This window comes from Bos javanicus, chromosome 28 (genome assembly GCF_032452875.1).
Source record: "Bos javanicus breed banteng chromosome 28, ARS-OSU_banteng_1.0, whole genome shotgun sequence".
NCBI classification, from domain to species: Eukaryota; Metazoa; Chordata; class Mammalia; order Artiodactyla; family Bovidae; genus Bos; species Bos javanicus.
The window spans coordinates 19,058,621-19,084,281 of record NC_083895.1 but is presented as its reverse complement, the minus strand read 5'-3'; the positions used below and the strand labels follow the sequence as shown (position 1 = coordinate 19,084,281).

The 25,661-nt window shown below is 37.1% G+C and overlaps 1 protein-coding gene across 4 annotated transcripts in view; it reads right to left on the bottom strand.

The window, feature by feature from the left end:
• CABCOCO1 (ciliary associated calcium binding coiled-coil 1) overlaps positions 1-25,661 on the bottom strand; it is a 167,745-nt gene that overhangs the window by 81,522 nt on the left and 60,562 nt on the right. For all 4 annotated transcript variants that reach the window (XR_009734210.1, XM_061405080.1, XM_061405081.1 and 1 more), the window contains exon 5: positions 24,530-24,602. Coding sequence is in view for 3 of the 4 variants with exons in the window: in XM_061405080.1 (XP_061261064.1) it covers positions 24,530-24,602 (73 nt within the window). In the remaining variant the exon portion in view is untranslated. The remainder of the gene's footprint in view (positions 1-24,529; positions 24,603-25,661) is intronic.

Sequence of the window (25,661 nt, the reverse complement as noted above, 5' to 3'; positions counted from 1 at the left end):
CAGATTCTGCCACAGTACCACTTGTGAAAACAGGGCCTCCACCTTCAGCTGTGCAGGCTGCGTAATGCACAACTCCACTAATCACAGAGACCATTATGTGAACAGTGCCCTCTGGAGTTGTGCAAAGGGAGAGCGTGTGAAAACGTCCATATTATAAAGTCTGAAATTAAGCATTTTGGCTTAAACAGTTAAGAGATAAAATTATACCTATTACATGTGTAAATTAGGGAAACTATTAAAGCAGACTTAATCTTTTTTATATTTAAATACAAATATGTATATGTGTGTGTGCATCTGTTTAAACACATACACACACACACACACACACACACACACACACATATATATATATAATAAAACCTTTGAAAGTACAAATGATCCAAGATTTGATGTGTTGTCACTCTGGTGAAATTAAACTGGATAAATATTTTTAAAATGTGCTATGTATACATAATTCATGATATCAATTTTAATTTCTTAGGGAAAATTTGGGATATTATAGCACAGCACCAGATTTTTAATCTATAAATGACTTTTCAGTTAAACCAAGTTTATACTTAAATTTAAAATATGTCAGCAACATACTTGTAAAGTATCTAAAAATTTTATCGATCAAGAGTTCACCTATGTTTTTTCTACTCAGTTTTTCATTTTGTAAACAACCAGATGATAATTCTCTGTCAATATATTAGTTCGGAAGCATGCTTATATGCCTGCATTTAATTTACAAAATGCACCTCACTACTTGGGAATGAACTAGGGAACAATTTAATTATTGTACAAGTAATACATGAAGACATTCACACTTGCAGGTTACCATAAATCTGAAATACACAGAATAAAATATCCCTCTTCAAATCCTATCCAACTCCTACTTTCACTCACTTGCCCAAAGGTCTTCCATGTTAAAGATTAGTATAAATCTTCTAGCCTTTCAAGTCTTTACCATCATTTAAATGTATATACAGGTCTATATATTTTCATGTTTATCTGCCTATAAGAATAAGTGGAAACACTACTCACATTGTTCTACTGCTCTTTTTTCTTTAAGCATGTTTGAGATCCTAACATAACCATACAGGTGGATCTGCTGGATTCCTTCTAAAGACTAGTTAGTTTTTCATAGTGTGATTATACTTCATTTTATTTAGTCATTTCCCTTCTGAAATTATTAGCTGTTATAAACCATACTTTGATGTATATTCATGAATAAACATCTTTATATAACATGAGTATGTCCAAATGAAAGATACTTATAAATTAGAATTTGGTGGACACAGGATATTTACATTTGATTTTTCCAATCTACTCTCCAAAGTGGCTTTAAAAATTTAACTTCTCAACAATCCCCTGCCATAGAGCTGTGTTTTCTTGCATCTTCATTAATACTGGCTGTTAATCAATCTTGTTGATATTAGCCAATATTACAGTTGAAAATAGTTTTTCTTATTTGTACTTCCTTGATAAATAGTGAGGTTAAATATATTTATATCTTCTTATCAGTAAAATTTACAGTCTGTTCAATTCTTTACAATGTTGCTGTTGTCTTGTTTGTATTTTACTTGTTTTCTCTGTGCTTACTATTTATGCATAAAATAATTTTGACCTTTATATGTTGTTTGCAAAAATTTTCAAGTGCCTTTTTAAAAACATTTTTCTTTGTAGTATCTTACTTAAACCTTAAAAAAAATTTAGGCGGTTAATCCTACAACTAAATTTAATCTCAAAATTAAAAACTACTTTCCTCCATACTTTTCTCATGTTTTCATATGAGAGATTTTAAATTTAGCACTTTTTAATTCAATGGATTTTTATTATTCCATTTTCTCTTCTACTAGCTTAACATTATTTATCCAAAGCTTATCCTAGAGATTCAGTTCAGTTCAGTTGCTAGGTCGTGTTCAACTCTTTGCGCAACCCTATGAATCACAGCACGCCAGGCCTCCCTGTCCATCACCAACTCCTGGAGTTCACTCGGACTCATGCCCATCGAGTCGGTGATACCGTCCAGCCGTCTCATCCTCCATCGTCCCCTTCTCCTCCTGCCCCCAATCCCTCCCAGCATCAGGGTCTTTTCCAATGAGTCAACTCTTCGCATGAGGTGGCCAAAATATTGGAGTTTCAGCTTCAGCATCAGTCCTTCCAATGAACACCCAGGACTGATCTGATCTCCTTTAGGATGGACTGGTTGGATCTCCTTGCAGTCCAAGGGACTCTCAAGAGTCTTCTCCAACACCACAGTTCAAAAGCATCAATTCTTCGGCGCTCAGCCTTCTTCACCGTCCAACTCTCACATCCATACATGACCACTGGAAAAACCATAGCCTTGACTAGACGGACCTTTGTTGGCAAATTAATATCTCTGCTTTTCAATATTATGCATCCTCAAATTATTAAATGTTTATAAATCAATACTTTGACTCCTCAAAAACTGTCAGAAGCAATACGTTAACTCATTTAGCTTCTTTTCAATTTATAAGGTGTGTAGTCACTCAGGCATATCTGACTCATTGCGACCCCATGAACAGTAGCCCACCAGGCTTCTCTGTCCATGGGATTCTCCAGGCAAGAATACTGGAGTAGGTTGCCATTTCCTTCTCCAGACTCATTTACCATCCTTTCAATTTATTAAGTATTATCAGTTTATCTGGGCTTCCCTGGTGGCTCAGACTTTTAAAGAGTCTTCCTGCAGGAGACTCAGGCAGTGAACCCAGGAGATCTGAGTCAGGAAGATCCCCTGGAGAAGGAAATGGCAACACACTCCAGTATTCTTGCATGGAGAATCCCATGGACAGAGGAGCCTGGCAGGCTATAGCCCATGGGGTTGCAAAGAGTTGGACACAACAGAGAGAATTCACTTTCACTTTCATCAGTTTATTTTAATTCTCTATGTAATATTTTAAGCCACACAAAACACAGGTGTATTATAATTCAGTGTTATTCAGATCTACTGTCACATTTTACTTGTTTTCATTCTTTTCTATTTCTTTCACTTTCTATCTAGAATCATTTCATTAAAAATGTAATAAAAAACTAGTTTTACTCAAGTATAGATTTATGTTTTGATAATTTCTACTGTACAGCAAAGTGATTCAGTTATACATATACATGTTCTTTTTTTATATTCTTTTGCATTATGATTTATCACAGGGTATTGAATATAGTTCCCTTGCTATATAATAGGATCTTACTGTTTATCCATTCTCTATACAGCAGTTTGGATCTGCTATTTCCACACTCCCAATCTTTACCTTCCCTTTGGCAACCACAAGTCTTTTCTCTAGGTCTGTGAGTGTGTTTCTGCTTCTTTGATAGGTTCATTTGTATCATATTTTAGATTCCACATATAAGTGATATCATATGGTATTTGTTTTTTTCTTTCTGACTTACTTAGTATAATAATCTCTAGGTCCATCCATATTGCTGCAAATGGCATTCTTTCTTTCTTTTTATGGCTGAGTGGTATTCCATTGTATATATGTACAATATCTTCTTTTATTTTTTGTTTCTTAGCATTTACAATGTTGTGTTGGTTTCTGTCATACAACACTGTAAATCAACCATCATTATACATATATCCCCTCTTCGCTAAACCCTCCCCCCTCCCCCGCCCCATCCTTCCAGGACATAATAGAATGCCAGCCCAGGCTGCCTGTGCTACACAGCCACTTCTCACCAGCTATCTATCTTACACTTCGATACTGTATACATGTTGATGCTACTTTCTCCATTCACTCTCTCCTTCCCCTACTGTGTCCACAAGTCCATCCTCTATATTGGTGTCTCCACACCTTCCCTGCAAATAGGTTCATCAATGCCATTTTTCTAGATCCGTATAGATACATGCTAATACACTGTATTTCTTTCTGATTTACTTCACTCTATATAACAGGCTCTAGGTTCATCCATCTAATATTCCATTGTATATATGTACCACATCTTCTTTACCCATTCATCTGTCACTGGACATCTAGGTTGCTTCCATATCCTGGCTATTGTAAATAGTGATGCACTGAACACTGGGGTACATGGGTCATTTAGAATTGTGGTTTTCTCAGGGTATATGCCCAGCAGGGGGGTTGCTGGATCATAAGGTAGATTTATTGCTAGTTTTTAAAAGGAATCTCCATATTGTTCTCCATAATGGCTGTATCAGTTTACATTACCTCCAACAGTATAGGAGGTTTTCCTTTTCTCCACATTCTCCCCAGCATTAACTGTTGGTAGCTTTTTTTTGATGATGGCCATTCTGACTGGTGTGAGGTGATACCTCACTGTAGTTTTGATTTCCATTTCTCTAATAATTGGTGATGTTGAGCATCTTTTCATTTGTTTTTTGCCATCTGTATGTCCTCTTTAGGGAAATGTCTGTTTATGTCTTCTGCCCATTTTTTGACTGGGCTGTTTTTTTCCCTAGTATTGAGCTGTATGAGCTGCTTATGTATTCTGGTGATTAACCCTTTGTCAGTTATTTCATTGGTCATTATTTTCTCCCAACCTGAGGGTTGTCTTTTAATCCTGTTTATTGTTTCTTTTGCTGTGCAAAAGTTTTAAAGTTTAACTAAATTCCACTTATTTTTGTTTTTATTTCCATTACTCTATGAGGTGGGTCAAAGAAGATCTTGGTAATTATGTCAAAGAGTATACTGCTTTATATATACACTCTTTAAGAGTTTTATAGTTTTTGGCCTAACATTTAAGTCTTTAATCCATCTTGAGTTTATTTTTGTGTGTGGTGTTAGGAAGTGTTCTACTTTGATTCTTTTACATGTAGCTCTCCAGTTTTCCCAGCAACACCTATTGGAGAGGCTGTCTTTTCTCCATTACATATTCTTGCCTCCTTTGTCAAAGATAAGGTGCTCATAGGTGCGTGGGTTAATTTCTGGGCTTTCTATCTTGTTCCACAGGTCTATATTTCTGTTTTTCTGCCAGTATCATACTGTGTTGATTGCTGTAGCTTTGTAGTATAGTCTGAATTTGGAAAAGTTGATTCCTTCAGGTCTGTTTTTCAAGACTGCTTTGGCTATTCAAGGTCTTTTGTGTTTCCATATGAATTGTGAAATTTTTTGTTCAAGTTCTGTGAAAAATACCATTGGTTGTTTGATAGGGATTTCTTTGAATCTATAAATTACTTTGGGTAGTAATAATCATTTTTACAATATTGAGTCTTTCAATCCAAGAACACTGTACCACATCTTTATCCATTCATCTGTTGGACACTGATGTTGTTTGAATGTCCTGGCTACTGTGAATAGTGATACAATGAATGGTGGGGTGAATCTTATCTTTTCAAATTATAGTTTTGTCTGGATATATGTCCAAGAGTGAGACTGTAAGCTCAGACAGCAGCTCTATTTTTAGTTTTTTGAGGAATCTCCACATTATTTTCCATAGTGAATACACCAATTTACATTCCCATCAAGGGTGTAAGAGGGTTGCTTTTTTTTCCCACACCCTCTTCAGCATTTATTTGTAGACTTTTTAACGATGCTCATTCTGACCAGTGTGAGGTGGTACCTTATTGTAGTTTCGATTTGCATTTTCCTAATAATTGGTGATTTTGAATATTTTTTCATGTGCCTATTGGCCATGTGTATGTCTTCTTTGAAGAAATGCCTATTTAGGTCTTCTGTTCATTTTCAGTTGGGCCTTTTTCCTCTTTTTTTTTTTGTTATTGAGTTGTAGGAGTTGTTTGTATATTTTGGAAATAATGTGACTCATAAAGGGTTCAGTTCAGTTCAGTCACTCACTCGTGTCCGACTCTTTGCTACCCCATGAATCTCAGCAGGCCAAGCTTCCCTGTCCATCACCAACTCCCGGAGTTCACTCAGACTCACGTCCATCGAGTCAGTATGCCATCCGGCCATCTCATCCTCTGGCGTCCCCTTCTCCTCCTGCCCCCAATCCCTCCCAGCATCAGGGTCTTTTCCAATGAGTCAACTCTTTGCATCAGGTGGCCAAAGTATTGGAGTTTCAGCCTTAGTCCTTCCAATGAACACCCAGGACTGATCTCCTTTAGGATGGACTGGTTGGATCTTCTTGTAGTCCAAGGGACTCTAAGAGTCTTCTCCAACACCACAGTTCAAAAGCATCAATTCCTTGGTGCTCAGCCTTCTTCAAGTACAACTCTCACATCCATACATGACCACAGGAAAAACCATAGCCTTGACTAGACGGACCTTTGTTGGCATAGTAACGTCTCTGCTTTTGAATATGCTATCTAGGTTGGTCATAGCTTTCCTTCCAAGGAGTAAGCGTCTTTTAATTTCATGGCTGCAGTCACCATCTGCAGTGATTTTGGAGCCCCCACAAAAATAAAGTCTAACACTGTTTCCACTGTTTCCCCATCTATTTCCCATGAAGTGATCGGACCAGATGCCATGATCTTCGTTTCCTGAATGTTGAGCTTTAAGCCAACTTTTTCACTCTCCACTTTCATTTTCATCAAGAGGCTTTTGAGTTCCTCTTCACTTTCTGCCATAAGGGTGGTGTCATCTGCATATCTGAGGTTATTGATATTTCTCCCAGCAATCTTGATTCCAGCTTGTGCTACTTCCAGTCTAGTGTTTCTCATGATGTACTCTGCATATAAGTTAAACAAGCAGGGTGACATTATACAGCCTTGACGTACTCCTTTTCCTATTTGGATCCAGTCTGTTGTTCCATGTCTAGTTCTAACTGTTGCTTCCTGATCTGCATACAGATTTTTCAAGAGGCAGGTCAGGTGGTCTGGTATTCCCATCTCTTTCAGAATTTTCCACAGTTTACTGTGATCTACACAGTCAAAGGCTTTGGCATAGTCAATAAAGCAGAAATAGATGTTTTTCTGGAACTGTCTTACTTTTTTGATGATCCAGTGGATGTTGGCAATTAGATCTCTGGTTCTTCTTCCTTTTCTAAAACCAGCTTGAACATCAGGAAGTTCACAGTTCAAATATTGCTGAAGCCTGGCTTGGAGAATTTTGAGCATTACTTTACTAGCGTGTGAGATGAGTGCAATTGTGCGGTAGTTTGAGCATTCTTTGGCATTGCCTTTCTTTGGGACTGGAATGAAAACTGACCTTTTCCAGTCCTGTGGTCACTGCTGAGTTTTCCAATTTGTTGGCATATTGAGTGCAGCACTTTCACAGCATCATCTTTCAGGATTTGAAATAGCTCAACTGGAATTCCATCACCTCCACTAGCTTTGCCTGTAGTGATGCTTTCTAAGGCCCACTTGACTTCACATTCCAGGATGTCTGGCTCTAGGTCAGTGATCACACCATCGTGATTATCTGGGTTGTGAAGATCTTTTTGTACAGTTCTTCTGTGTATTCTTGCCACCTCTTCTTAATATCTTCTGCTTCTGTTAGGTCCATACATTTCTGTCCTTTATCGAGCCCATCTTTTCATGAAATGTTCCCTTGGTATCTCTAATTTTCTTGAAGATATCTCTAGTTTTTCCCATTCTGTTAATACACCAAAAATAAAAAGACTTCATACAAGCCAGTAACAGAAGGAAAAAAAAAAAAACCTGCATAAAAATGCAAACATCTTCTCCACTCAGTAGGTTGTGTTTTAATTTTGGTGATTTCCTTTGATGTGGAAAAGATTTTAAGTTCAACTAGGCCTCATTTATGTTTTTTAGCTTTTGTTTCCTTTGCCTGATGAGACAGATCCAAAAACATATTGCTAACTCTTAATGCTCAGCCCTGGGATTTCTTTGGAAGGACTGATGCTAAAGCTGAAACTCCAGTACTTTGGCCACCTCATGCGAAGAGTTGACTCACTGGAAAAGACTCTGATGCTGGGAGGGATTGGGGGAAGGAGGAGAACGGGACGACAGAGGATGAGATGGCTGGATGGCATCACTGACTCGATGGACATGAGTCTGAGTGAATTCTGGGAGTTGGTTATGGACAGGGAAGCCTGGCGTGCTGCGATTCATGGGGTCACAAAGAGTTGGACATGACTGAGTGACTGAACTGAACTGAATGCTCAATACTCTCCAAGCCAAGCTTCAGCAGTATGTGATCCGTGAAATTCCAGATGTTCAAGATGGTTCTAGAAAAGCCAGAGGAACCAGACATCAAATTGCCAACATCCGCTGGATCATCGGAAAAGCAAGAGAGTTCCAGAAAAACATCTATTTCTGCTTTATTGACTATGCCAAAGCCTTTGACTGTGTGGATCACAATAAACTGGAAAATTCTGAAAGAGATGGGAATACCAGACCACCTGACCTGCCTCTTGAGAAACCTATATGCAGGTCAGGAAGCAACAGTTAGAACTGGACATGGAACAACAGACTGGTTCCAAATAGGAAAAGGAGTACGTCAAGGCTGTATAATGTCACCCTGCTTGTTTAACTTATATGCAGAGTACATCATGAGAAATGCTGGGCTGGATGATGCACAAGCTGGAATCAAGATTGCCAGGAGAAATATCAATAACCTCAGATATGCAGATGACACCACCCTTATGGCAGAAAGCGAAGAGGAACTAAAAAGCCTCTTGATGAAAGTGAAAGAGGAAATTCAAAAAGTTGGCTTAAAGCCCAACATTCAAAAGACTAAGATCATGGCATCTGGTCCCATCACTTCATGGGAAATAGATGGGGAAACATTGGCTGACTTTATTTTTGGGAGCTCCAAAATCACTGCAGATGGTGACTGCAGCCATGAAATTAAAAGACACTTACTACTTGGAAGGAAAGTTATGACCAACCTAGATAGCATATTGAAAAGCAGAGATATTACTTTGCCACAAAGGTCCATCTAGTCAAGGCCATGGTTTTTCCAGTGGTCATGTATGGATGGATGGGAGAGTTGGACGGTGAAGAAGCTGAGCACTGAAGAATTGATGCTTTTGAATTGTGGTGTTGGAGAAGACCTTTGACAGTCCCTTGGACTGCAAAGAGGTCCAACCAGTCCATCCTAAAGGAGATCAGTCCTGGGTGTTCATTGGAAGGACTGATGCTGAAGCTGAAACTCAATACTTTGGCCACCTCATGCGAAGAGTTGACTCATTGGAAAAGACCCTGATGCTGGGAGGGATTGGGGGCAGGAGGAGAAGGGGACAACAGAGGATGAGATAGCTGGATGGCATCACCGACTCGATGGACATGAGTTTGAATAGACTCTGGGAGTTGGTGATGGACAGGGAGGCCTGGCATGCTGTGATTCATGGGGTTGCAAAGAGTTGGACACGACTGAGCAACTGAACTGAACTGAAAATAAATTTTGGGGGTTTAGATGATGATTGAATTGAATCTATACATAAAGTTGGGAAGAACTGATATCTTCACAATATTGAGTCTTTCTACCCACACATGGAATATCGCTCCATTTATCAAGTGTTTTTTTTTTTCCATTTCATTCTTCAGAGGTTCTTATTTTCCTCATGTAAATCTTGTATATATTTTGTCAGTTTTATGTCTAAGTATTTCATTTTTTGAGTGCTAATACAAAGAATAAAGTGATTTAAATTTCAAATTCCACTTGTTCTTTCTGATACATAGGAAAGAAATTGACTTTTATATATTAACTTTGTATCCTGTACTCTTTCGAGAATTCCTTGTGTTTTTCATAGGATTTTTTTTTTTTTTGTAAATTCTATCAGATTTCCTACAAAGACAGTCAGGTCATCTGCAAACAGACATTTTTATATCTTCTTTCTCAATCTCTATAATGTTTATATCATTTTCTTATTAGTTAGAACTTATAGCACAGAAGAGATATCCCTGCCTTGTAGTACACTTTACCTTAGTGGAAAGTTTTGAGTTTCTAATTTAATGATATTTGTTGTTCAGTTGTTAAATCGTGGTTGACTCTTTGCGACCCCATGGACTACAGCACACCAGGCTTCCCTGTCTTTCACTATCTCCTGGAATTTGCTCAAACTCATGACCATTGAGTCAGTGATGCCATCCAGCCATCTCATCTTCTGTTGCCCCCTTCTCTTTCTGTCCTCAATCTTTCCTGGCATCAGGGTCTCTTTCAATGAGTTAGTCTTTGCATCAGGTGGCCAAAGCATTGGAGCTTCAGCTTCAGCATCAGTCCTTCCAATGAATATTTAGGGTTGATTTCCTTTAGGATTGAATGGTTTAATGGTGTTAGCTGTAGGTTTTTGATATTTGTTATCAAATGAGGGAGTTCCCTTCTATTTCTAGTATGCTGAGTTTTTATATCAAGTGGGTATCAAATTTTATGTAATGCTTTTTCTGAATCTATTTATTATGACCATGTGATTTTTCATTTTTTATCTTGCCTTGAAGTATTATAGTAATTGATTTTTGAATGTTGAATAAGCCTTGTATACCTGGGATAAATCACACTTGGTCATGGTGAATACATGGATTGATGAGATGTGCTAAATTTTCTTTAAGTACCTCTGCATCTATGTTCATGAGAGATTAGTCTACAGTTTTCTTTTGTTGTAATGTCTTTGTCTAATTTTAGTACTTTGGTAATGCTGGCCTCATAGTTAGGAAGTATTTCCTCTATTTCTGTCTTCTGCAAGAGTTTGTAGAGAACTGGTATGATTTCTTCCTTATTTGTTTGTTACAATTCACAAGTGAGCCCATCTAAGCCATGTGTCTTGTCTTTTGGAAGATTACTAATTATTTACTTTCTTTAATAGATGTCAGGTCAGTTCAGTTGCTCACTCGTGTCTGACTCTTTGCAACCCCATGAATCGCAGCACACCAGGCCTCCCTGTCCATCAACAACTCCCGGAGTTCACTCAGACTCACATCCATCGAGTCAGTGATGCCATCCAGCCATCTCATCCTCTGGCATCCCCTTCTCCTCCTGCCCCCAATCCCTCCCAGCATCAGGGTCTTTTCCAATGAGTCAACTCTTCGCATGAGGTGGCCAAAGTATTGGAGTTTCAGCTTTAGCATCAGTCCTTCCGAAGAAATCCCAGGGCTGATCTCCTTCAGAATGGACTGGTTGGATCTCCTTGCAGTCCAAGGGACTCTCAAGAGTCTTCTCCAACACCACAGTTCAAAAGCATCAATTCTTTGGCACTCAGCTTTCTTCACAGTCCAACTCTCACATCCATACATGACCACTGGAAAAACCACAGCCTTGACTAGACGGACCTTTGTTGGCAAAGTAATGTCTCTGCTTTTCAATATGCTATCTAGGTTGGTCATAACTTTCCTTCCAAGGAGTAAGCATCTTTTAATTTCATGGCTGCAATCACCATCTGTAGTGATTTTGGAGCCCCCCAAAATAAATTCTGACACTGTTTCCACTGTTTCCCCATCTATTTCCCATGAAGTGATGGGACCGGATGCCATGATCTTCGTTTTCTGAATGTTGAGCTTTAAGCCAACTTTTTCTCTCTCCACTTTCACTTTCATCAAGAGGCTTTTGAGTTCCTCTTCACTCTCTGCCATAAGGGTGGTATCATCTGCATATCTGAGGTTATTGGTATTTCTCCCGGCAATCTTGATTCCAGCTTGTGCTTCTTCCAGCCCAGCATTTCTCACATGTACTCTGCATATAAGTTAAACAAGCAGGGTGACAATATACAGCCTTGGCGTACTCCTTTTCCTATTTGGAACCAGTCTGTTAATAGATATGCTGCTGCTGCTAAGTCACTTCAGTCGTATCTGACTCTGTGCAACCCCATAGACAGCAGCCCACCAGGCTCCCCGTCCCTGGGATTCTCCAGGCAAGAACACTGGAGTGGGTTGCCATTTCCTTCTCCAATGCATGAAAGTGGAAAGGGAAAGTGAAGTCCCTCAGTCGTGTCCAACTCCTAGTGACCCCATGGACTGCAGCCTACCAGGCCCCTCCGTCCATGGGATTTTCCAGGCAAGAGTACTGGAGTGGGTTGCCATTGTTAATAGATATAGGCTTATTCATTTATTCACATCATCTGTTTCTTCTTTTGTCAGGTTTGGCACACTTTGTCTTTCAAGTAACTGGTCCATTTCATCAATGTTATCAAATTTGTGGGCAGAGAATTGTTCTCAGAATTCCTTTATTATCCTTTTAATGTCCATAGGGAAGTAGTAATGTTCCCTCCTTCATTACTGATAGCAGTAATTTGTGTCCTCCCTCTTTTTCCTTAATTGGCTTAGCTGAGGCTTATCAATTCCATTGATCTTTTCAAAGAATCAGTTTTTGGTTTCACTTATTTTCTCTATTGATTTCCTGTTTTCAATTTCATTAATTTCTGCTCCAGTTCTTTAGGAGCAGATTATTTCTCTTTCAGTTACTCTGTATTCCATTTGTTCTTATTTTTCTAGTTTCCTAACATGGAAATTTAGATTACTGATTTTAGATCTTTCTTGTTTTCCAATATATACATTCAATGCTATAAATTTCCCTCTAAGCACTGCTTTTGCTGTATCCCATAAATTTTGACTAGCTGTTTTTATTTAGCTCAAAATACTTTCAAGTTTCTCATGAGATGCCTTATCTGAGCCAGTGTTATTAGAAGTGTGTTTAATTACTACAAATTGTTGGATTTTTCAGTTACCTTTCTGTTATTGATTTCTAGTTTAATTCCATTGTGATCTGCGAGCAGACATTTATGATTTCTGTTCTTTTAAATTTGTTAAGGTGTGTTTTATGGTATAGAATATGGTCTATTTTGGTGAATGCTCCTTGTGAGTTTGAAAAGAATGTGTACTCTGCTATTGTTGGATAAGTAGTCCATAGATGTCAATTATATTCAGTTGACTTATAGTGTTGTTGAGTCTTACTATGTCTTTAACAGATTTTCTGCCAGCTAGATCTATGTACTTATGAATAGAGGGGTGCTGAACTTTCCAACTATGATAAAGGATTTATCCATTTTTTATTTGTAATTCTATTAGTTTTTGCCTCACACAATTTGATATCCTGTTGTTAAGTCACATATGTTAAGAACTGTCATGTTTTCTTGGAGAATTAACCCTTTTATCACTCTGTGATGTCCTCTTCATACCTGTGTTGGGGAAGCTAGTGAAGTAGTCTTGTTCAGGCTTCAGAGGTGGCACTAAGTCTCTCTCCCTCTGACTGGACAATGACCTTAAAACTGGCTGCATGCCAAACTGCTTTTCCATCTTGAGTTTACTTTTGTGTATGGTGTCAAAGAATGTTCTAATTTCATTTTTTTTTACACATAGCTGTCCAGTTTTTCCAGCATCATCTACTGAAGACTGTCTTTCCTCTATTGTATAGTCTTGCCTCCTTTGTCATAGACTAATTGACCAGAGGTGTTCAGTTTTATTTCTGAGCTTTCTATCCTGTTCCATTGACTTATATTTCTGTGTGCGTGTGTGTGTGTGTGTGTGTGAATACTATTTTGATAAATGTAGCTTTGTAGTATAGTCTGAAGTAAAAGAGTCTGATTCCTCCAGCTCCATTTTTCTTTCTCAGGATTGCTTTTTGGCTATTTGGGGTCTTTTGTGTTTCCATAGAAGTTGTAAAAATTTTTGTTCTAATTTTGAGAAAAATGCCATTGATAATTTTATAGAGATTGCATTGAATCTGTAGACTGCCTTGGACAGTGCAGTCATTTTGACAATTGAGTCTTCCAATTCAAGAACATGGTATATTTTTCCATCTACTTGTATTATCTGTTTCTTTCATCAGCATCTTATAATATTCAGAGTACAAGTCTTTTGTATCCATAGGTAGGTTTATTCTTAGGAATTTTATTCTTTCTAGTGCTATGGTAAATGGGACTGTTTCTCTGATTTCTCTTTTCTGATTTTTCATTCTTACTGTATAGGAATGCAGGGACAGATAATTGTTAGTGAAAAGAAATGCAACAGATTTCTATGTGTTAATTTTGCATCCTACAACTTTACTGAATTCATTTGGAGTAGTTTTCCAGTAACATTTTTAGGGTTTTCTATGTATAGTATCATGTCATCAGAAAATAGTGACAGTTTTATTTCTTATTTTCCAATCTGGATTCCTTCTGTTTCTTTTTCTTCTCTGATTGCTGTGGCCAGGGCTTCCAAAACTATGTTGAATAAAAGTGGTGAAAGTGGACATCCTTGTTTCTGCTCTTATAGGAAGTGCTTTCAGCTTTCCACCACTGAGTACAGTATTAGCTATAGGTTTGTCATGTGTGTATGTGTGTGTTAGTCGCTCAGTTGTGTCCAACTCTTTGTGTCCCCATGAACTATAGCCCACCAGGCTCCCCTATCCATGGAATTCTCCAGGCAAGAATACTAGAGTGGTATTTCCTTTTTCAGGGGATCTTCCCAACCCAGAGATCTAACCTGGGCTTCCTGCATTGCAGGTAGATTCTTTACCATCTGAGTCACCAGCTAAGTCCACAGGTTTGTCATATATGGCCTTTATTATGTTGAAGTGTACTCCCTATATGCCCACATTCTAGAGAGTTTTTTTTTTATCATAAACTAGTGTTGAATTTTGTCAAAAGGTTTTTCTGGATCAACTGAGATGATCGTATTGTTTTTATGAAAATCTTTTTTTTTTCATGCATTTAAACCACTGACATTAAATTTGATATAGCTGGATTAATACATGCCATATTTGTTTCTGCTTTTTATTTGTTGCCCCTTTTGGTTTTTAATTGAAAATTCTATATAATTACATTTTGTTTCCATTTCTTAGCATATTACTTTTTTAGTGGTGTTCTCTAGTTTTCAATATCCACTTACAGACAATCCAAGTCCAATTTTAAATATTAATAATAGTATACTGCTTCGTGGGTAAAGACCTTATAAAAACAAAATAAACCTACTTCTTCTCTGTTGTCCCTTATATCCATCATGAAATTCATGTCACTTATACATAAGCATATATATATATGTAAAATCAAATGCATTATTATTAAATAAATTTTACTCAGATAAATTAAGAAAAAAGAAAATCAAAAGTTCTTATTTTACCTTCATTTATTCCCTCTTTGAATGCACTTCTTCACTTCATGCAGATCTAAGATTATGACCTATATTATTTCGCCTCTTTAAATAACTTTCTTCTAACATTTCTTGCAAGCAAGGTCTACTGGCAACAAATTCCCTCAGGACTATTTGTTTGAGAAAGCCCTCCTTTTTCACTTCTTAAGGGTAATTTCACAATGTATAGAATTCTAGGTTGGTAGTTTTTTCCTTTCAACACTAAACACTTCACTCAGTTCTTACTTATACAGTTTCAGAGAAATTGAAAGTACTTCTTATATTAGTTCCTGTAGGTTGAGTCCCCCCCCCCCCCCACTCCTTTCAGAATTTTTCTTTATCTTTGATTTTATATAGTTTTAAAATTACATGCCTAGGTATAATTTTTTGGCATTTATCATCTTTGGGGTTCTCTGACCTCCCAGGATGTAGGGAAATTCATCTGGGGAAAATTTCATTCATTATTGCTTCAAATATTTCTTCTTTTCCTTTCTCTCCTTCTACTCCTGCTTTTCCCACTATATGTATGTTATACCTTTTGTAGTTGTCCTGTAGACCTTAGATAATCTGTTCCATTTTATTTTCTCTTTCAGTGTTTGTTTTCTTTGGTTTTTGGTTTGAGGATTCTTTTGATAATATCCTCTAGCTCAGAGATTCTTTCCTCAGTTGTTTCCAGATTACCAATAAGCTCATCAAAGTATTCCTCTTTTCTTTTACAGTATTTTAGTATCAAGTATATAATCAACCAAATAATGAAGAAGGGTAACAATAAGAAGGCACTGCCATAGTAGATAGCAAGAAATTCTACTATGGTATGGTAATTAAAGCAGGATGATATTCTGACAGGGATTCACAAATAAACCAATGGGATTACTGGTCAAAATGAGTCAAACTGAGCATTAAGAATAGTAATTAATGGATCAAACAAAACAAAAACAAAATAAAATCTATTTCAGTTTCCTATTCTTGCTACAACAAATTACCACAAACAGTGGCTTAAATTAACATAAATTTATTTTACAGTTCTTGAAGTCAGAAGTCCTCAACTTAATGTGTTGAAGAGGCTCCATTCAGTTCAGACACTACAGGAGAATCTATTTCCTTGCCTTATTCAGCTCCTAGCTGCTGCTGCTGCTGAGTCGCATCAGTTGTGTCTGACTTTGTGTGACCCCATAGATGGCAGCCCACCAGGCTCCCCGTCCCTGGGATTATCTAGGCAAGAACACTGGAGTGGGTTGCCATTTCCTTCTCCAATGCATGGACGTGAAAAGTGAAAGTGAAGTCGCTCAGTCGTGTCCAACTCTTCATGACCCCACGGACTGTAGCCTACCAGGCTCCCCTGTCCATGGGATTTTCCAGGCGAGAGTACCAGAGTGGGTTGCCACTGCCTTCTCTGTCAGCTCCTAGAAGGCACCTGAATTCCTTGGTTCCTTGCCTCTTTCTCCATCTTCAGAGCCAACAATTTAGCATATTCAAATCTCTCCCCTTGTCACCTGACTCTCTCTCTCCGCTCTTTTCCTCTGAGGAGGAACATGATCACATTGAGCCTACTTGGATAATCCTCCCATCTCAAAGCCTTCAGCTTAATCATATCTGCAAAATCTCTTTCACATGTAAGATTACATATCCACAGGTTCCAGGAATTGGTATGTAGGCATCTTGAAATGATGGGCGGGAAATTAATTATTCAGTCCACCACCATCACTTTTGAAGTATACTAAAAATCCAACTTTTTATTTTGAAAACTTTCAGAGAAAGGGAGAGAATAAGAAACCTGTTCTTTCTTTTCCATATGAACTGTATCTCATTTTAATCAAATAATTGAAGAGTGAAAGTTTCTGTTTCTAGAAATATTGATCTCATAAATGAAGAAAGAATGACAAAATATTAAAAGAAAAAGAAAATAAAAAGAAAGAAAACCAGACACTATTTGCCTCTTAATAAGATTGTGCAAAACCACGTTCAAATCATTCTTGTTAAATATCTGAAGTGAAATCTAGTTAGCCTTCCAACATTAACTGTGTTCTGGAAATAAGGAAGAGATACCATAGAAATGCAGTCAAATTTAGGTAGAATTTAGTCAAATGTCAGTAAATTCTATAGGATAGAAGATCTAAAGTCTTCAACAAATAAAATGCTCGATTTTCTTTGTATTATTCTTGCACATTTTGTTAGGTTCATTCCTACATATTCTATGGTTTTCATTATTACCAATGTGATCCTTTTCTTCAAGGCTATTACCAAAATACAGGAAAATATTTTTTTCTTAATGATGGTTTCTTACCATACCATCTGCAAACAATGACAGCTTTGTATCTTGTTTTTCAATACCTCCGTTTTTCTTCTAATTTTGACTTCTTTTTTTGTTTTATCAAATTGGTGAGGAACTAAAAATCCAATGTTGGGTAAAAATAATCAGCCTTGTCTTGTTCCTTGTGGGTATTTTAATGGTTTCATTAAGACATTTTAGAGAGATTTCAGTTTTTGGTATATTCTATCAGTTAAGAGTGTAAACCTACATTACGGACTAACTAGAGTCTTTTTAAAATGAGAAATGGATATTTATCAAATGTTTTACTGTATCTATTGAGATCATCATTTGGTTTTTTCTTCCTTTAATCTGATAATGTACTGAATTATATTAATAGATATCCCAGTGTTAAACCATCCTTTCATATCTGGAATAAACACTATCTGAACATTTAATCCTTTGCCATATTTCACTTCATAATATTTTATTTAAGATTAATGCATCTATAATATTTTCATAACTGTGATTGCCTACAATATTGTGTTATTCTTTTCTATTTCTAATTATAATTCGTTACCAATTCAAAGGATAAATTTAAAACCTTCTCAGGATTATATTAACTTCAGAGAATGAGTTGAAAGCTTTCCATCTCCTTCTATGCTCTATAATAACATATAAAAGGGAAATATTTCCTCTTAGAAATTTTGGTACATGTCCATCCCAAACTTCCTAATTTTCTGGACACCCAAAGAGCACCTACAATATAGCACCTACTCCATGTTATGTGGCAGCCTAGATGGGAAGGGAGTTTGGGGAGAATGGATATATGTATATGTATGTATATATATATATGCCTGAATCCCTTTGCTGTTCCCCTGAAACTATCACAACATTATTTGCTAATTGGCTATATCCCAAGACAAAATAAAAGTTAAAAAAAATTTTGGTAGAAGTAGCCTATAAAATCTACATCTGATGGCATTTTTATGTGTTGAGTGTTCAATATTTTATATGTTTAACATTCTATTAGGATTTTCTACACTCTGAAGTAAATTTATATTTCTCAAGTAAAATTTACAGTTCCCTGAATATTGCTTTTTCTGGATTTTCAAGCCTATCAACAGAAAATTGATATTTTATAAACATTTTCAAATCTCATTTTAAACAAACAAGATCTCTATCAGTTCATTTATCAAGAAAACAATAAACTTTCAAACTTTTGTGAGACTATTAATCAGAGTTTAGATCTTCTACTGTTTGCTCTATTAACTCTGTTCCTTAGCTATCATTTGACCTGTTCACAGAGTTTCATGCCTCTCTTATAATTTTATTTTCCTCAACTACTTGTTGATTTTGTGCTGCCAGCTGACCTTCAAATTAGATGATCCTTGTTCATTTGTCTGTGGATGTCTGTTTGCCAAGCTTGCCTTTAGATACTGTAGGGGAGGCATAAAGAATGATGTTAGGTAGGTGAGGCATTCAGGGTGTACTCACTGTCACTTCTGAACATCAATGGCCACTTTAGAACTGCCCTCCTCTTTAGTGTCAACACCCACAATAGTTTCTTTAGCATGGGAATGAACGCCACAGAATCCCAGTGTCCTATACAAGCAGCAGAAGGTAAATGGGCTAAATGGTGCAGCTGCTCTACTTGCTTTCATCAGTTCAGTTCAGTTCAGTTCAGTCACTCAGTCGTGTCCATCTCTTTGCAACCCCATGGACTGCAGCACACCAGACTTCCCTGTCCATCACCAACTCCTGGAGCTTACTGAAACTCATGTCTATTGAGTCGGTGATGCAATCCAACCATCTCATCCTATGGTGTCCCCTTTTCCTTGTGCCTTCAATCTTCCCAAGCATCAGGGTCTTTACCAATGAGTCAGTTCTTTGCACCAGGTGGACAAAGTATTGGAGTTTCAACTTCAGCATCAGTCCTTCCAATTAATATTCATGACTGATTTCCTTTAGGATGGACTGGTTTGATCTCCTTGCAGTCCAAGGGACTCTCAAGAGCCTTCTCCAACACCACAGTTCAAAAGCATCAATTCTTTGGCACTCAGCTTTCTTTATAGTCCAACTCTCACATCCATACATGATTACTGGAAAAACCATAACTTTGACTAGACGGACCTTTGCTGGCAAAGTAATGTGTCTCCTTTTTAAAATGCTCTCTAGGTTAGTTATAACTTTTCTACCAAGGAGCAAGCATCATTTAATTTCATGGCTGCAGTCACCATCTGCAGCGATTTTGGAGCCCCCCCAAAATAAAGTCGGAGAAGGCAATGGCACCCCACTCCAGTACTCTTGCCTGGAAAATCCCATGGACGGAGGAGACTGGTAGGCTGCAGTCCATGGGGTCGCTGAGAGTTGGACACGACTCAGTGACTTCACTTTCACTTTTCACCTTCAGGCACTGGAGAAGGAAATGGCAACCCACTCCAGTGTTCTTGCCTGGAGAATCCCAGGGACGGAGGAGCCTGGTGGGCTGCCATCTATGGGGCCGCACAGAGTCAGACACGACTGAAGCGACTTAGCAGCAGTAGCAAAATAAAGTCTGTCATTGTTTCCACTCTTTCCCCATTTATTTGCCATGAAGTGGTGGGACCAGATGCCATGATCTTAGTTTTCTGAATGTTGAGTTTTAAGCCAACTTTTTCACTCTTCTCTTTCACTTTCATCAAGAGGGTCTTTAGTTCCTCTTCATTTTCTGCCACAAGGGTAGTATCAACTGCATATCTCACGTTTTTGATATTTCTCCGGGCAATCTTGATTCCAGCTTGTGTTTCATCCAGCCCAGCATTTCTCATGATGTATTCCGCATAGAAGATAAATAAGCAGGGTGACAATATACAGCCTTGATGTACTCCTTTCCCAATCTGAAACCAGTCTGGTCCATGTCCAGCTCTAACTGTTGCTTCTTGACCTGCATCCAGATTTCTCAGGAGTCAGGTCAGGTAGTCTGGTATTCCCATCTCTTTAAGAATTTTCCATAGCTTGTTGTGATCCACACAAAGGCTTTGGCATAGTCAATAAAGCAGAAGTAGATATTTTTCTGGAACTCTCTTGCTTTTTTGATGATCCAACAGATGTTGGCAATTTGATCTCTGGTTCCTCTGCCTTTTCTAAACCCAGCTTTAACATCTGGAAGTTCACGGTTCACGTACTATTGAAGCCTGGCTTGGAGAATTTTGAGCATTACTTTTCTAGCATGTGAGATGAGTATAACTGTGTGGTAGTTTGAACATTCTTTGGCAATGCCTTTCTTTGGGATTGGAATGAAAACTGACCTGAAAGTAATGCTTTCATCATTTTCCCTCTCAAAGTTTCTCTCATTTCTGTATCAACTTAGGGTGCCTAAAGAAATGTAGCATTACTCTGTAGTGTCTTTTCAATACATATGGGGCTACAGTTTCATCTAATCAATAATTTATCATTTTAGATGTCATCAAACCTCTTATCTATATTATTCTGAATTTTGAAAATTTTGGTCTTTTATAGGATTTGGGATGCAAGAGGAATTGTACATGTGTGCTTAGTTTATTCTTTTGATAAAACCACTGTTCCCTTTGGAAAAGTTCTTCCTGCTTCTTTGGGGATCTATTCATGTTCTTTCACTCATTCAATATGGTCATCTTGGGTCTTCTAATAGTATCACTCCTCTGGTCACAGTGACTAATTGAGAGCAGACATATAACACAAACACAGAAAATAATATTGGGAGGAGGAATGTCTCTTTCTTTTGGAGGTGCTAAACTGGAGCTGTCTCTTTCATGTCCACCACTGGCTGGAGGAAGCCTGACTGCAATAGAAGGGAACAAGGCCCTTCAGAAAAAAGAAATGAAAAAAGTCTAGGAGAGATGAGAGACTGAACCACATGCATGCATATACAGATCCACATGTACATATGCACTCAGTAACATGGTTGACTATGAGATCCAGTTAGTTTTAGTCCAGCTTTCACCCCTGCCTTTACCTGTTAGTGACTCCCCTGGTAGTTCAGTTGGTAAAGAATCTGCCTGCAATGCAGGAGACCAGGGTTCAATCCTTGGGTTGGGAAGATCCCCTGGTGAAGTGAATGTCAACCTACTTCAGTATCCTTGCCTGGAGAATTCCATGGACAGAGAAGTCTGCTGTGCTGCAGTCCATGGGGTCCCAAATGTCGGACATGACTGAGTGACAAGCACACAAGCACATGACATAATAAGATATCTTCCCCTTTTTTAATTAATTGAACTATTTTGAGTGGAATTTCTTTCGCCTGCACCAAAAAAATATACTTTCTGGCTAACTCAGTCACAGCCTTTAGATTTCCTCTTAGACTTCACTTGTTAATGGAAGCCCCCCTATATTGTAATTACTTAATCATCTCTCTCTTCTCATTTGACAATAAACTCCATGAGGACAAGGATCATTGCTTGTCACTGTGTACCCCTAGAACTTTTGTACAAGGCCTAGAGCATAATAGGAACTGGATCACATAAACATGTGGAATAATGAATAAATGTTGTAACTGTATCATCTCATTTTAGTAGATGCCCGGCAGTAGATAGCTGGTTAGAACCATGTCTTTGGGTATCTGCTATAAGTTTTTGATCATCATCATTGCTACTATCCAATAGGGTTCTTTGTGTACAAGTATTCACTGTCTCTCCTAGTTTTCAGGTAACAAAAGCAAAGGACAGTTTCCAGGTTTCTGGGTGGGTCCTCATCCCTTAAGGCAGGAGTCCCAAACCTCTGGGATCTAATGCCTGATGATTTGAGGTGGAGCCCATTTAATAATAGAAACAAAGTGTACAATAAATGCAATATACACGAATCATCCTGAAACCATCCCCCTCAACCTGGTCCATGGAAAAACTGTCTTCCACAAAACCAGTTCCTAGTGCCAGAAAAGTTGGGGACTGCTGCCTTGAGGAGATTTTGGTTCCCTTATAATTGTTATATCTGTGGATCTGTGATCCAATCGTATTGCCAAAACAACAGACTTGGAGAGTTCTTGGCTTGGGTGATTAAAAGGAAATTCTCATCTCTATAAATAAATTGTCATCCTCTAAGATGGCTACAACTACAGGTATCTATCTGCTGGAAGACAGCAGATAGATACCTGTAGTTGTAGATAGATAGTTATCTGCTCCATCCTGTCATTATTCTAGCTCATTCTAGTTGTTTACTACCTTTTTCAACATATATTTATATGCGAACTATTGAAGGAACTACAAAACATGCTGCTTATAGAACTATATACATTAGATTTCTAGATTATTAAAAATCTCAGGTCAAGAATAATGAGTTAACAAAAAGGTGCCTCTATGACCTAATATGAAATTTCTTAAAAAAGGTGAGTAGAAATAGCTAGAAACAACTGTTAAAATCAAAAATACAAATTCAATTTTCTTTAAACTAAAACCCAAGAAAAGATTGAGTATGATTTATTTATGTTCTCTATTAATAATTAAAATTACTATTTAGCAATTATTCTTAGAGGTGATTTATATGTTTTGTTATAATCATCTATCCATAACTAAGAAACAAACTAAATTTTGTCAGTGTTACTTAACCTGAATGCTTGCCTGAGATTTAAATTTGGAACACTTACATGGCTGTTGTATGGCCCTTGTTTGGTTCCAGAGCCCTGAGGTCAGCATGAATAATTACGTTAGTGGACCAGGCCTCTATGAAAGGTTTTAATTAAAAAAAGGTATTTGCACCAAACACTATCAGAAACTTCTAAAATGCTATAAAATAACTGTAGTATAACATTTGCTTTGGTTAATCCTTTAAAATTACATGAATGATCTAATTCTTGAAGACCCAACATCCTTTCCTTAAGGAATCTATTTATAGCTCTGGTCAACTTGGGGAAAATGCAAAAGACAATAGAAAATAAATGGATCAATCCTTGTCTACTTTCTCCATTTTTTCTTTCCATAAGCATAAATGTCACCTAAATATAACCTTACAACAGAAAAGAAAGTTATGATTGTGTAATTAACAAAGGGAAAGGGAGTTCTTCACGAAATTTTTTTTCCTTCATGATTCTAAACATCTGTGTATGCTGCCGTTGGAAGCCACTACCATTTTCCCAAAGTTCTGCTGAGTAGATAAGATAGGGTTGTACGCCAAACAGATGATTATTATAATGCTGTCATACTATATGATTTAATTCTGAAATGGAAACGTTTTCAGTGAAACTTTTGTCAAGTGACAATTTAAGATACAGAATGAGGAGACTGCAAAGAAGAAATTTTAAGGCAAGTCAAAAGCAAAAAGGGTTCTTTGTTTTCCTTCAGCTCATTTAAAAGGCCAACGGTAGAACAAGTACCCAAATGGAGAGTGAGACACCATGACTCAGGTGTTTAATGAAGGCAGCAATTTATAAACTGCAGAATAACAATACTAGGGAAGACCAAATGGCTGGCACATTGCATCTGCTTCTTAATATTAGGAAAATTATACAGATAATGTAAATATCCCCTTATTCACTTTATGACCATTCCCGTCTCCTATTTTTCTAGTTGAGAATCTAAAGAGCACTTTTTATGGCATCTTTAGAGTTGGATTTGACTGAGCGACTAAGTACAGCACAGCCTTCATAAGATGTTCTCTTATCGTGGATTCATTTCTAGTAATTATGAATATGTGATTATATGTAAGAGTGTTCAAAAATATCTTGAGGTAAACCATTTCTTGTAGAACTGCTATTATATGCACTGTCACTGAATCATGAATTATGTAGTATTAAGAGGCACTACTATGTGCCCTGCATTATACTATATGTTGCATAATAAAACAGCTCATTATTCGTGGCTTCAAGGAAATTACAGTTGGATTATGTCAACTATATCAATCCCTGGGAAACAATCAGAAAACCATATAATGTGATGTAAACATACATGCTTGTTGGTGTGCTAAGAGTAGCCAATATTCAGCAGAAAGAGATAAACTGGAATAAAATAATAGAATGTGATTAAAGAGTTTCTCTAAACCCTTCCTTTGAGATGCGATGTAATTAAGGAAGGTTTGCTTCATTGAGAAAGTGGGATTTGAATTAGGCCTTAAACAATGAGTACACTGAAAATAAATGTGAAATTAGAAGAGCTTTAACTGAATTAATTTATCTCACTTTTCCTGATTTTATTTGTATGAAGACACACATACTCTATCCAACTGAGCTTTGTCAAATAATCCATAAATACATAAAGTATATGTGATTAACAATGCTTTTAATGCCAAAAGACAGCTTATTTTCTTAATCCAAAGCTCACTTTGTGTAATTATTCTTTTTGCAAACTACTAGTTGGTTATATTAACACTTGAGTAATCTTGACAAGAAGTTGCTTTAAGCAGTTAAAGATCCAGATGCTGATCAGCATGCATTAAGTGATTCAGCTTAATTGGTTCCATCTAGATAAATTCCTTACCTCAGTTCCTATCACAATTTCTTCCCTGGCAGAGAAGAACAGAAACTCATACAGCTTGTAGTGTTGAAATAAGCTGAAACACAAAATAAATGTGGAAAATTGATAAATTTATTTCAGGGAAAAAAGCAAATATATAAGAATATTTAATATAGGAAAGTTGTCTGCATTGACCAAGCTAAAGACATTAAACACTAATATGGTATCAGTCACCTCCACTACTTCAAAATATGTTGCCCAGAAATGCTAAGAAATTTAAAGGCTTATTTTCTGATACAATGACAATATAACACAGTTAGTATCAGTAAACTAATCTGTGATGAATGGATAGGTTTGGGGTAGATTTCATCTTGACTTTTCTTGGCTCATGACCAAATAATGCAATATACCTAAACACCAACCTTCATATTCTTTTTCATGTTTTGTTCCAAACTGGAATCAATTTCCTCTCATATGAATAGCACTGAATTCTAGGCTACTTCCATATCAATTATACCTCTCATGTTCTCAAACTGTTTCAAGATTAATCTCTAATAACACCTGAAAAATGATGTAATGTTAACTGAACTACTGTTTAGAAGATGTCTGATTTTCTTAAAGAATATTTGATTACACATCAAAGGCAGGAATTAACTTAAGAAAGATAATCTCTTTAGATCCTACCCTAAAGACTAGGTGGTCAGTGTATAAAACCTATAAAGAAATAAAAAATAGGAGTTTCTTAAAATATATGTATTTCTAGTAAGGTTAAAGATCTCAGCAATGTGCTACTGAGAGTTAAAAATTTACTGAAAGGTTGACTTCTAATATCCTGTTTGTGATAATATTTGAATTTTTCTAATTCTCTTCCTGCTGGTTGGGAAAATTAATAGACTCATAATACAGTGAAATGCCGAAGAACAAAAAATTGTCTTAGCGGTTTCTCTTTCACTCTGGTGCCTTTTGCTATTTAAGAAAATTGATTTTAATATAACTGAGAAATTAACATTTGCAAAATGTAGCTACAGAGCATGTATAATAATGGCTTCTGAATGCTGTAATGGATCAAAGTTTCAATTCATTTGAAATCAATGAAGAAATCCTCAGGCAGCTGGGTCTCTCTGAGTTATATTAGCAGTTGATCTTACTACTAACA